Source organism: Ursus maritimus, unplaced genomic scaffold (assembly GCF_017311325.1).
Source record: "Ursus maritimus isolate PB19 unplaced genomic scaffold, ASM1731132v1 scaffold_29, whole genome shotgun sequence".
Lineage (NCBI taxonomy): Eukaryota > Metazoa > Chordata > Mammalia > Carnivora > Ursidae > Ursus > Ursus maritimus.
The window spans coordinates 5,875,550-5,887,180 of record NW_024425452.1 but is presented as its reverse complement, the minus strand read 5'-3'; the positions used below and the strand labels follow the sequence as shown (position 1 = coordinate 5,887,180).

General features: G+C 45.2%; 1 protein-coding gene across 1 annotated transcript; it reads right to left on the bottom strand.

Annotated features, from left to right (window-relative positions):
• Nucleotides 1–1,939: 1,939 nt before the first annotated feature.
• ANKRD66 (ankyrin repeat domain 66) lies at nucleotides 1,940–9,494 on the bottom strand. Its single transcript, XM_008691827.2, has 3 exons — nucleotides 8,665–9,494; nucleotides 6,273–6,501; nucleotides 1,940–4,761 (listed from the first exon to the last, which is right to left on the bottom strand). The coding sequence occupies exons 1-3, from the start codon at nucleotides 8,825–8,827 to the stop codon at nucleotides 4,560–4,562; spliced, it is 594 nt and encodes a 197-aa protein (XP_008690049.1). The 5' UTR covers nucleotides 8,828–9,494; the 3' UTR covers nucleotides 1,940–4,559.
• Between the last annotated feature and the right edge of the window lie 2,137 nt (nucleotides 9,495–11,631).

Genomic DNA, 11,631 nt, shown 5'->3' with positions numbered 1-11,631 from the left:
CCCCAACAACTGGTGTTTTCTGTCCTAGTTGTGTCTTTTCCGGATTTTCCTAGAAATGATTCAAACAGGACTTTGAGCCTGGCCTCCTTTTATTTAGCATAACGCATTGGGATTCATGCATGTTGTTGCGCGTATTAATCTGTTCCCTTTTGTTACTAAGTAATACTTCTTTCATGGTACTGATGGACCAAGCTTGTTTATCCACACACCAGTTAAGGACATTTAGATAGTTCCCATAATTTCTGGCACTATGAATAAAACAGCTGTAAATACTTACACACAGATTGTATATGAATGTAAGTTTCATTCCACTCGGGTACATATCTAGGAGTGGAGTTGCTGGGTCCTATGCTAGGTGTATATTTAACTATATAAGTAACTGCCAAAATATTTTCCAAAGTGGCTGTACCATTTTGCATTCACACACACACACACACACATGCATGCACACACACGACAAACATGTTCATAACTAGATAAGGAGGACTACTCATGAGAGCAACGGATCCCATGCTCACAGCTGGTATTTGTTACAACCTACTTACACTACCCATTCTGGATTTCCTTTGCCTTCAGCAAGCACCTCAGCTGGTCATGGTTCTGATCACACAGAGAGTAAGAGAGTAAGCTGTGCTAAGAGGGTTATTTATTTATTTATTTATTTATTTTTAAAGAGGGTTATTTAAAGTGGAGGATGTTGGGGGCGCCTGGGTGGCTCAGTCAGTTGACTGTCGGACTCTTGGTTTCGGCTCAGGTCATGAGCTCAAGGTGGTGGAATCAAGCCCCATGTGGGTCTCTGCACTTGGCGGGGAGTCTGCTTGAGGTTCTCTCTCTCCCTCTGCCCCTCCCCCCTGAAATAAATTTATAAATTTAAAAATCTTTTAAAAAAAAAATAAAACGGGGCTGTTGGAGAAGTGCATGTCTTCTGTATCTAATTCTCAGAATTGTTGAAAACTCCAGTAAAATTCAGTTTACAGGTGAGGAATCTAGAGAAGTGGAGCAACCTGACTGTGGCCCCACAGCCGGAAGGGTTAGGACTCCTTCTAATCCAGGCAGGCTTTCAGGGCTAGGCGAGCATTAGCCTGGTGGCCTCGTGCAAGTCACGCAACCTCTCAGAATTGCAATTTGTGATGTCACTGGGGGACAGTAAGACCTGCCTCGCAGGTGAGTCATGAGATTAGATATAAGACATGCTCAGTACAGAATTCACGTTGCAACAATTTCTTCATAGTGTCCTCCTCCGGTTGTTCCCATCTGCTATACACAATCTCTTTCTCTTCCCAATGCCTCGCTGAGATGAACAATCAAAGGAGGACTCAGCAAGGACAGCAGGAGGCCATGGGGGTATGGCTCCAGTAAAGGACACTTATCGGTTTGGTCTAGGTTTGTTTGGCCAATGGAAGACAGACTGATCCATGCCATGAAACTAGACAGGGCGTATTTATGGACTGGACAATGGAAAGCCTCATTTGACCCATACGGGGCATTATTCCTGGCCCTCTTCAGGATTCTCAGGAGAAAACCAAGCCAACTTTTACAGAAACATCATAGCTATCACACAGACCTATTACAGAACGCCAGTGGCCCCCTTAGTCCACACATCTCATCTCATCCCCTCCGCAACCCCAGGAAGGAGGGATTATTTTGCCTGTTTCATAGGGGAGGGTATAAAGCTAAGCCCGCTTGACTCATAAGCCCATGACTGTAAAATACTGTACTAATTAGAGAAGATGGCTGGTGGAAAAAGGGGGAGAAATCAATTCGATATGCTGAGAGCAAAAGAGGAAATATTATTATGAAAGCAGTATTTCACAGATTTCCTGAGTACAGAACCAGAACTGGAAACCAGAAAGCTGTGCATGTGCGTGCATGGCTCCACCCCCCCACCTCCCACCCCACCTCCCCACCCACCGCACCCGCCATCTTTTACCTCAGTCTTCTCTCTCGCTAGCTCTGTGGAGCACCTTCGGACACTTACTCAGCCCTGTGTAGAATGAGCCACTCCATATTTCTCTGGTTATATGCTACTGGTCTATCCTCTCATGATTCCTTTTCAACTTACCAGGACAAGAATCTTTTACTATTTTTCCTTCTTTTTTAATTTTTTTTTTATTATCCAGGTGGGGATGTGAAATCTGAGGGAGGCCACAGAAATTCCTGAATCCAGCTTCCTCCTATGTGGGAGTCTTATATATCCCCAAAATGTGCTCACCCTTCTGCATTTGGACACCTCCAAGGCAGCCAGGTTTATTGTGGGAGTCCTGGCTGTTAAAATACCCACCGTGTCCTGCTCCTGCCTCTATTAATTCCCCCACAAGGAGCTTACCAAGGCTGAGGGAGAAGGCCTGGGGGGCAGGCTCAGCCCCAAGGTTTCCCAGTTCCTCCACCCCACCCCCGGCCCCTGGCCCATGAGCTCTGGTCATCAATGTTCCCCTGAAATGGGTGCCTAACCACACCAGGCGAGACTGCCACCGTCCTCATCTAATCTCTGGGCAAGATTCCCTGCTGTTTTTTCAGCCCAGCACATGGCAGCTGGTGCTCAGGGGGATATGTTCCTCCAGATGAAGACCCTCTGTAGGCAGCTCAGGGCCCAGAAGTGCGAGTGGAGACCCCTCTGCTCCTGAGGAGGGCCCGGCCAAGAGGGGAAGTGCAGAAGCCAATCCCGCCCCCTCCTCCCCAGCCCCAGCCCGGCTCAGTCACAAGCCCTGTCTATGCCTTTCTGAGGATGTGGCCAGTGTTGAGGGTGGAGCTGAAATTGTGGAGAGGGGACTCTTTGATGTGGCTGAGTGCTCTGAGATGGAGGGGGCTTAGTGAGGAGAATGAGGGCCCAGGGAGGGAGGAGCTCATCAGAGGGGAGGGGAGGACCCCTAAGAAGACTGGGTCTCAGGCTGAGGGGGGAAACTACAGGCCTTTCTCTTTCCCAGCTTGGGGCCACTCAGCGTTGCAGCCTGGGCCTTTTTCCACTCCAGCACCACCCCCTCTCCACCTGAAACCCTCTGCGTGGGCTGTGGCTAGCAGTAGGGGGAAGCGTGAGCTCTGGGAAAGCATGGACTCTGCAGAGACGTCACGGGCGGTGTAGGGCAGGGCAGCGTCGGAGACCCCCCGTACCCAGAGCTTAGGCTCAGAGGCCAGAACCAGCTGGCTCCCTGGAGAAGAATCTGAGTGGTCCAGCTTGAGCCAGGTGTCTTCTAAAGTTCGTACCCCAGTGGAGGAGCTAAAGGAGCGTGGCAAGCAGGAACCACCCCTGGGAATTGCTGAGCAGAGAGAAAGGGGATTGAGGCTCAGGCTGGATATAAACACTAGAAAAGATATCTTCTGCACATGTACCACTTTCCTATCAGAGTTTCAACCCTTGATTCATTGCAGAGAATTCGAACCAGGCATGGCCTGTATTAACACAAGCATTGATTGAGGAATGTGTAATGATGTGAGGCACCCAGAGACATTGATTTAGGTAGAAAAACTACGAATCCTAGCATGCGGAGTAGCCAGTTGGAGTGCATCAGGCCAGCTGCCTGGTGGACACCAAACAGTTTCTGGTTTCCACTGCAGGGCTGTCTGGTGGGCCAAAAAAAAAAAAAGAAAAAAAAAAGCAAGCCACCCATGTGATTTTAAACATTCTAGCAGCCACATATTTTAAAAAGTGGAGAGAAAGAGCTAAAATATATGTTAATGATATATTTTATTTAACCCAATACCCAAAATATGATCATTTCAACCTGTAATCAATAATATTGTGAATGAGCTGTTTGACATTTTTTTGTTCCAAGTATTCAAAATCTGATAGGTATTTCACGCGTAGAGCACATCTCAAGTTGGATGCGACATTTTCACTGGAGATACCTGATCTGTATTTAGATTTCCTAACATGCACATTGAACGAGTAGGGCCGTAATCACATGTTCTAATTTTTATGCTACCTTTCATTCGTTACGTGGGATAAAACTAATTCTCGTCCGCGTTCCCAGGATTGCTCACCGAGTTGGTCTATCGCCCAGATTGTTCTTCCTACGGAGAAGTGACCCTTGGTTAAAACAACCAGGCTGGGATGGTTCGCCTCTGTCCCACGAAGGAGAACCACAGCTGGAACCTGCGAGCTCCATTTGTTCACCTCTTTGCTTGGTTTATGTGACAACAAATCACTTTTGTCACAGATTAACTGTAGTGAGTAGGCAGGAGATTTCTGAGATTTTATTGTTACTTTTCTTTTCATTGAAGCAATCAAGTCCTTAGGGAGAGCTTTCTTTGCCCCTTGAAATTCTATAATGGTACATACGGGGTCAGGCGATGCCGACCGGGCAAATGACTGGTGACACTCGGCCCTTTTCTGGCAATCCTTGTGGACAGGGCGTATCAGCAGGGAGGCAGCAGCTCCGCAGAGAACACTAGCAAGGCTTTGGACAGAATGGCAGGTCCTGAGCTACCTGTAGAAGGCGTCTGGGTAACGGTCATAAGTAAAATCACGTAACGACAGTACAGGTCTCACACTCCTAGTCTGGTCCAGGGACAGTCCCCCGCAGCAGACATGCGTGCCAGAGGCACCGATGATGCTGTCCTTCTCACGCTCTTCTCTCCTTTGGATGGCCCGGCCTGGTGGGGCCTCCAATTGTCTTATTCGTTTTCTTATTAGTGTTTCGATTTGAGGAAGGAAGAGACAGCTCCAGCTCCCTTTTCTTGGCACCCCAGTCTTCGTCCTGCTGGTCCAGAGGCAGCCCCTTCTGCCTGGCGGTGCGCCGGTGGTCCCGGCACTCGGGCTCAGCCCTGGAGAGGGGGACACGGCAGCCCTCAGCACCCAGCTGGCCGGGAGAGCCTGTCCCGGCTGCAGCCTGGGCCCCTCTTCCTGCCCTCTGCACACAGCCTGGCCACGTCAGCGGTCCAGGAGAGAAGGAAGGAGGCCAAGTTCAAGTATCTCTAAGTGCACCCTTTAGGGATGCCTCAGACACTAAAGAAGTGACTATGGGATGGAGAAACATGGCAAGCCCCTGAGCGGGAAGTTCATGGAGTCACGGACGGGCTTTAGACCACGTAGTATCCCTCCTCTGCCCTGTTCCTTTGACCTTTGCCACTTTCTAGCCTGTCTCAGTGCTAGTATCTCCTGTCTCAGGGAACTGAATGTCCAGCACGTCTCTGACGCATCTTTAAATCCTTTTTAGCATCTAGTTCAAAGCCATGCGCATGGCAGGGCTCCAAAATATTTGTTGACTAACACATTTACTAGAAAATTGTTGAATACTGTCTAGGCTTCTTCTGAAATTCTCTTATATCGTTTCTCTGCATCATCCTAGCCCGGGAGCCCACCTGCTTGCAACAGGAGGCGTTAAGAAATTCCTCAGTGATCCTTATCCCTCCACTACCCCTGCACGTCCTCACACGTACACACAGCCTATGCACATTTCCAACTTGATGCCTTCACTCCAAATCAAGAATCTTTCTCCCTCCTTCATTAGTCAGATCTTAGCCATCTTTCAAGGTCCAGATTAATTTCCCCTTAATCAGGATTCCTTCTCTCTGAACCCACTTAACTTTCAAAAGGGAAGTTCCTCGTGGAAGATGACGATAACTAGAAATGACTTGCATGTGATGTGGCTGACCTTTGTTGTTTTTGTCTGCTCAGCTCTGCCTGTCCACTTTTCCTGGTAATGGCACCCCCCACTCTCTGGAGAAGTACTCCTCCTCCCCTTCAGTCATGCTGGGATCAGGTATCGTACTCACCCACCCACTCATCACTGGGGAGGGGCTGACATTTCTGCAGAGAGAGTCAGCAGAAGATAGCCGAGGACAGGATCCCGAGGAATTTCAGCATTATAAAGGCATGCAAGAATAGGAGCTCAAGAAAATCATGAGAAGAAACGATCAGATAGGTAAAAGGAGAAATAGGAGAGAATAGCACCAAAGAATCTGAAGGGGCTCCACAAATCTTGTACCATGACCCATTTCAAAGTTGGTGTCCCACCTCTCTCATCCGAGATAATTTTTGAATCATCTAAAACAATAATTATAAGTTATACATTGTTAAAATTATTATAAATATGCATCATAATAATTATAATTTTGGTATAATACAAAAACAGTAGATTTCACGTAATCTGAAACAATATAGTTCCACCCAAATTAGTCATTTCAGGGAAAAGAAATAAAAACAACTCAAACGACAGTTGGCTGAATTTGCTTGTTTCATTTTCAGGGACCTCAGACCACTGAGTGGGCAAAGACCTTGACCCCAGGCTCCTGCTTCTCCGCCCTTTCTCTAATTGGGAATAAATGAAGCTTACTTCTCCAGGAACGCCACACAGGCGGTCTGCCCGTAGATTTGTGCGATCCTCTTCGGCGTGTCTCCAAAGAAGTCGGGGGCGTCGATGGCGGCATGCGATGCATGGAGAATTTTCAGCACGTTCACATGGCCTGACTCGGCTGCAAAATGAGCTGGGGTCCAGCCCACATCAGTTACCAGGCAGGGCCTGGCTCCATATTGGAGAAGGAGCTGCATCACCTCCATGTGCCCTTAGATGTAACAGGAAGAAACGGGAGGAGGTTAAGATTAAAATGTCTCTGCCCGACTGAGGCCAGAGAAGGTCTAGATAGTATAAAAGAAGGGGTGACATTTGCTTTGAAGCCCTTCCAGTTTCCTAGCATCATTCCCTCTTCCCTTCGTCCTCTCTTACCGGGAACTCAGTGCTCCACCTTGAACCCATGAACTTTGCTTCCACCAGAGTCCTGGGCTCTGCAAGGATTCCCTCTACTCCCTCCAGGACACTCCCTTCTCCTGTCCATTCCCGCAGGTCCTTCCTAGGAATCTTGCTTTCCCTCCCAAGTCACCCTACGCATGCCTATGCGGGCACTGATAAGGCTCGCTCCACTTTCTGCCTCTCGATGGTGATTTAAAGGCAAGTATTCTGCAACAACGTGGATGGACCTCGAGGGCATTATGCTAAGTGAAGTAAGTCAGATAGAGAAAGAGAAATATCATATGATCTCACTTATATGTGGAATCTAAAAACAAAAAGACACCAAGATCACAGGTAGAGTTAACAAACTGGTGGTTGCCAGAGGGCCGGGGGCGGGGTTGGCTGGAGAAATGGGTAAAGGGGGTCAAACGGTACAAACACCAGTCATAAAATAAATAAGTCCTGGGGATGTAATGTACAGCATTATACTATAGTTAAGATAGTACAGTATTCTATAGGAGAGTGACAGTAGTGAATAATACTGTTTTGCATATTTGATGGTTGCTGAGAGAATAGATCTTAAAAGTTATCACAAAAAGCTTTTTTGTAAAAAAGAAAAACCCAACAACTTTTTTGTAACTACATGTGGTGATAGATTTTAACTTCATTTACTGTGATGGTCATTTCATAATATCTACAAAAATTCAATCGTTATGTTGTATACCTGAAACTGATACTATGTTGAAGATCAATTAAACCTCAATAAAAAGTATGTTAAGTCCCACTTACTTTACAGGTAGCACAGATTAAAAGCACAGGCTTTTAGGTCCAATAGATGTGGGCTCATACCTGCCAGTAAGTAACACTTGCTAACTGTGGGATCCCAGGCAAGAAACGAAGGTCTGAGGCTCAGTTTCCTCATTTATAAGTGAAAAATGTTCCTTACCTCATGGAGTTCTTTTGAAGTGCAAGTGAAATCACAGACATAATGCATATAGCACGATGCCCAGCATACATGTTCGCGAAAAGGTGTTTTAGTACAGCTACCATCACTTTGCACTCAAATTTTTGCAGAATTCCCCCAATGATTTCTCTGCAGCCCATCTTGCTTCCTGCCAATCCACTCTCCATACAGAAATCAAAAGAGCTTTTTAAGAAGCAAAGTTGGGGGCGCCTGGGTGGCGCAGTTGTTAAGCGTCTGCCTTCGGCTCAGGGCGTGATCCCAGCGTTCTGGGATCGAGTCCCACATCAGGCTACTCCACTGGGAGCCTGCTTCTTCCTCTCCCACTCCCCCTGCTTGTGTTCCCTCTCTCGCTGGCTGTCTCTCTGTCACATAAATAAATAAAATATTTTAAAAAATAAAAAATAAATAAATAAATAAATAAAAAATATAAAAAGCAAAGTTGATCAAAAGCTAATGATGATGTATGGTGACTAACGTAACATAATAAGTAAAAAATAAAATAAAGTAAAACAAAACAAAATAAAATAAAAAGCAAAGTCAACTATGACACTCCTTTACTTAACGTTCTTCAGTGGTGTTCTAGGGCTGAAGACTTTGACAAGACCAATGGCTGAGATTTTGCCCCTACTATCCTCCAATTCTGTAACTGAGCCATGTGAGGCGTGGGGGATACAGCACTGAACAAGACTGAGTCCCTGTCCTGCCTTTCCTATTGGAGGTCAAGAGCACAGAGCATTAATATTAATTGAGAGCAAACTGTGCTAGGCACAGTACGCCCATTATCTTACCGAATCCTCACCACAAGACTCCAAGGTAATCACTGTTTCCATTACGTAGGTGAATAAATTAAGGCCCAGAAACCTTACATAACTTGCTTAAGGTGCTACAATCAGTAGGTGGTGGTGCCAGGGTTGACGTATTCCATTTGGCTCTCAAGAACTGTTTCTTTCCACTACGGCACACAGACTACTGACTGGTGGCCTCATCAGTGGTGGGCTCAGAGGGCTGGATTCTACCCAGGCGTTGTCCACTCACCTTTGATTGCAGCCCAGTGAAGTGGGGTTCGGTCATTCCAGTCCACATCCTTGTAGTTTGGGTCACAGAGACCCTTTTTCAAAATCTTTCTCACTAAATTGTAGTCCCCTGTAGCCACGGCTTGGTGCAGCTTTGTCATGTCTGACATTCCGGTCAATTCCATGACCAAAAAAAAAAAAAAAAAACTGTAGGGAAAACATAGCGCTTAGGAAATTCTCTACAGTTCTTTATTCTCAGTAAGCGATTACATAGGACTCTTTATCGTTTACTTTCTTTCTTACTTCACAAGTTCGCTTGTGTGTGTTCTGCTGAGGGCGTGTTTGGATTTCATACACTGTGGTGAGTACATGCAGTCCTCTCCCTAAGAACTATCAATGGCTCCCCTCTCCCTACAGGAATATAGGATGAACTCAAAGGTTGGCATTTTCTATTTGGCCTCAAGCCACTTTTCAGTGCTATCCACTACTCCTATTCCAAAGTGCTAGTAGTGTGATTCTGAATCAGTCGTGTAATTCTGTGCCTTACCCTTCTCATCTATAGCATGGGTATAATTTGCCAAAGTTGTTGTGAGGATACAAGGACAATCTATGTGAAAAATTTACTGATTGGACACAAAGCTGGTACTCCAGAGAAATTTAATACTATTGGTACACCAGTTCTGATGGACAAGATGTAAACATGCAAATACAATGCTTACAAGTTTTTTACAACATTAAGACATAAATCCACAATTCTCAAACTATAGTCTACAGGTGTTTAGGAATCCCGACTCTTTCAGGGGATCCATGAGGTCAAAACTATTTTCATTATAATATTAAAATGTCATTGGCTGTGTTCACTGTGCTGACATTTGCCCTGATGGTTCAAAAGCAACAACGTAGAAAGCAGCTGGTACCTTAGGGCAAAGCAAGGCAGTGGCAGTGACATCGAACTAGACTAGCAGTCATGGTATCCTTCACCAGCACACACACAGAGTCCGAAAGAAAGAAAGAAAGAAAGAAAGAAAGAAAGAAAGAAAGAAAGAAAGAAAGGGAGGGAGGGAGGAAGGAAGAAGAAAAAGAAGCTAGTTTCAATAAAGAAACTAAAGTAGTAAGAGTAACTTATTTTTATAAATGTTGACCCTTGACTACATGACTTAATAAAAAGGATTTTAAAATATTACATAACAAAACGTGTCACCATTTGGAAAGTCTGGGTAACTCCATGAACAAATGACAAGTGTACAATATTACAAAATCATGCCTGGGTAAAGATAGGACATTCAAGATAGGACAATGGATTTTAGTGAGACAAAGCGTGAAAAGTACAGAGATTGTTTCAGATTCCAACTTACTTGAAAAGCATCATCATCTGTCCAGTTTTGGTGCAGTATCAAAGAAGAATATTCACAGTTATCTGAAAAGGTTATAAAATACTCCTCCCTTTTCCAATTTTATGTATGAATGGAACCAGATTTTCTTTCTATATTTCAACCAAAACAGCACACTGAATGCAGAAGATCCAAGAATCCAGCTGTCCTCTATTAAGCCACATATTAAAGAGATTTGACTACGTAAATAAATAAAGATGCTGTCCTTCTCATTTCTTTTGCTTTAGAAAATATAGTTTCTTTTGCTTTAGAAAATATAATTATTTTTCATAAAAATATCATTCGTGTTATTGCATATCAGGCCTATTATGATTTTTATAAATGATTTAATAAACATTTCAATTTTTTCTCAGTTTTAATTTCTAATAAGGTAAATATGGATAGCTTTAATCCATATAAACAAAAGCTCTCTGGAGTTCTCAGTCATTTTTAAGAGTGTAAAGGAGCCCTGAGACCAATAAGTTTGAGAATTACTGATACAAGCAAATAAGGGCCTGAGGCAGAAGAAAAGAATAAGGACAGAGTCACTTGAGGTGGGACCAGCAGGAATGTCCCTTTGATCCCAACATTTAAGTTGAGAACTCAAGAAGAGTTTGGAGTCAGCCAGACACATTGTGGTCCCACAGCAACATCACCTAGGAATTTACTAGAAACGTGAATTATTGAGCCTCATATCAGACCTACTGATGCACATTGAAATATGAGGACAGCCCCAAAGTGGGAAAGAAGTATATAACACAATTAACATGCAATCTCCCAAGTGTTACGATGGCAGTGATTTTCTGGGGTTAGAGGAAAAGGACCAGTCCCCCGGACTAAGAAGTAAAAGGCACTTTTTTCTGAAAGTGACCTAAGCTGAGTCCCAAAGGGGTGAGTAAGAGTCATCTTGGGCATTGGCGGTGATGGAGAATCCAGCTAGGCATAGCGTATCTATGGGGGAAGGCACACTTTGCAAAGGGCAAGTGGCTCCAACTTTGACGTATACACCAAGAATCTACAGATGTTTCCTGTAAAGGGCTGAATATAAAAAATTTTAGCATCTGTAGGCCAAGAGGCAAAAATCAAGACTATTACGTAACATTACATAACTATTATGTAACCAGAGAAAAACTCCTGCCAGGGGTGGGCCATCCTGGGGGAGGAGGGGGTGGTGGTGGTGGGTGAGCATGCTTTGTGCCCAGAAGCCCTCAGCTGGAGACGTGCTCAGGGGGAAAAGCAACCAGCTCGAGGGAAAGGGTCTGGCTGGTAGGATGGTTACTTTCCTTCTACCCTAGTGATGCCAGATCCCAGCATGCCCTCTCCTTTCCAAGAACCAAATCATTTCAAGTTGAAAGCTGGTGGAAGGCAAGTTGACAATTGAACTAACTCTACTGCTCAGTGCCCAGAAACTGCCAATAGCAGAGTTCCCAAAGTGCAGGTGGTGACCGGCAGGGCCCTGGGCAGAGGCTAGGCACAGCTGTGCACTCAGGAGACAAGTGCTAGGAACAGACTAGGGAGCAGTTGGCTTTCCAAAGCTCACAGGCCCTCACTGAGGGCCACCATCATAGGCGGTAACTACAGGCCTAAAAAAATGGAGTAGGCCACACTTGGCCTGGAGA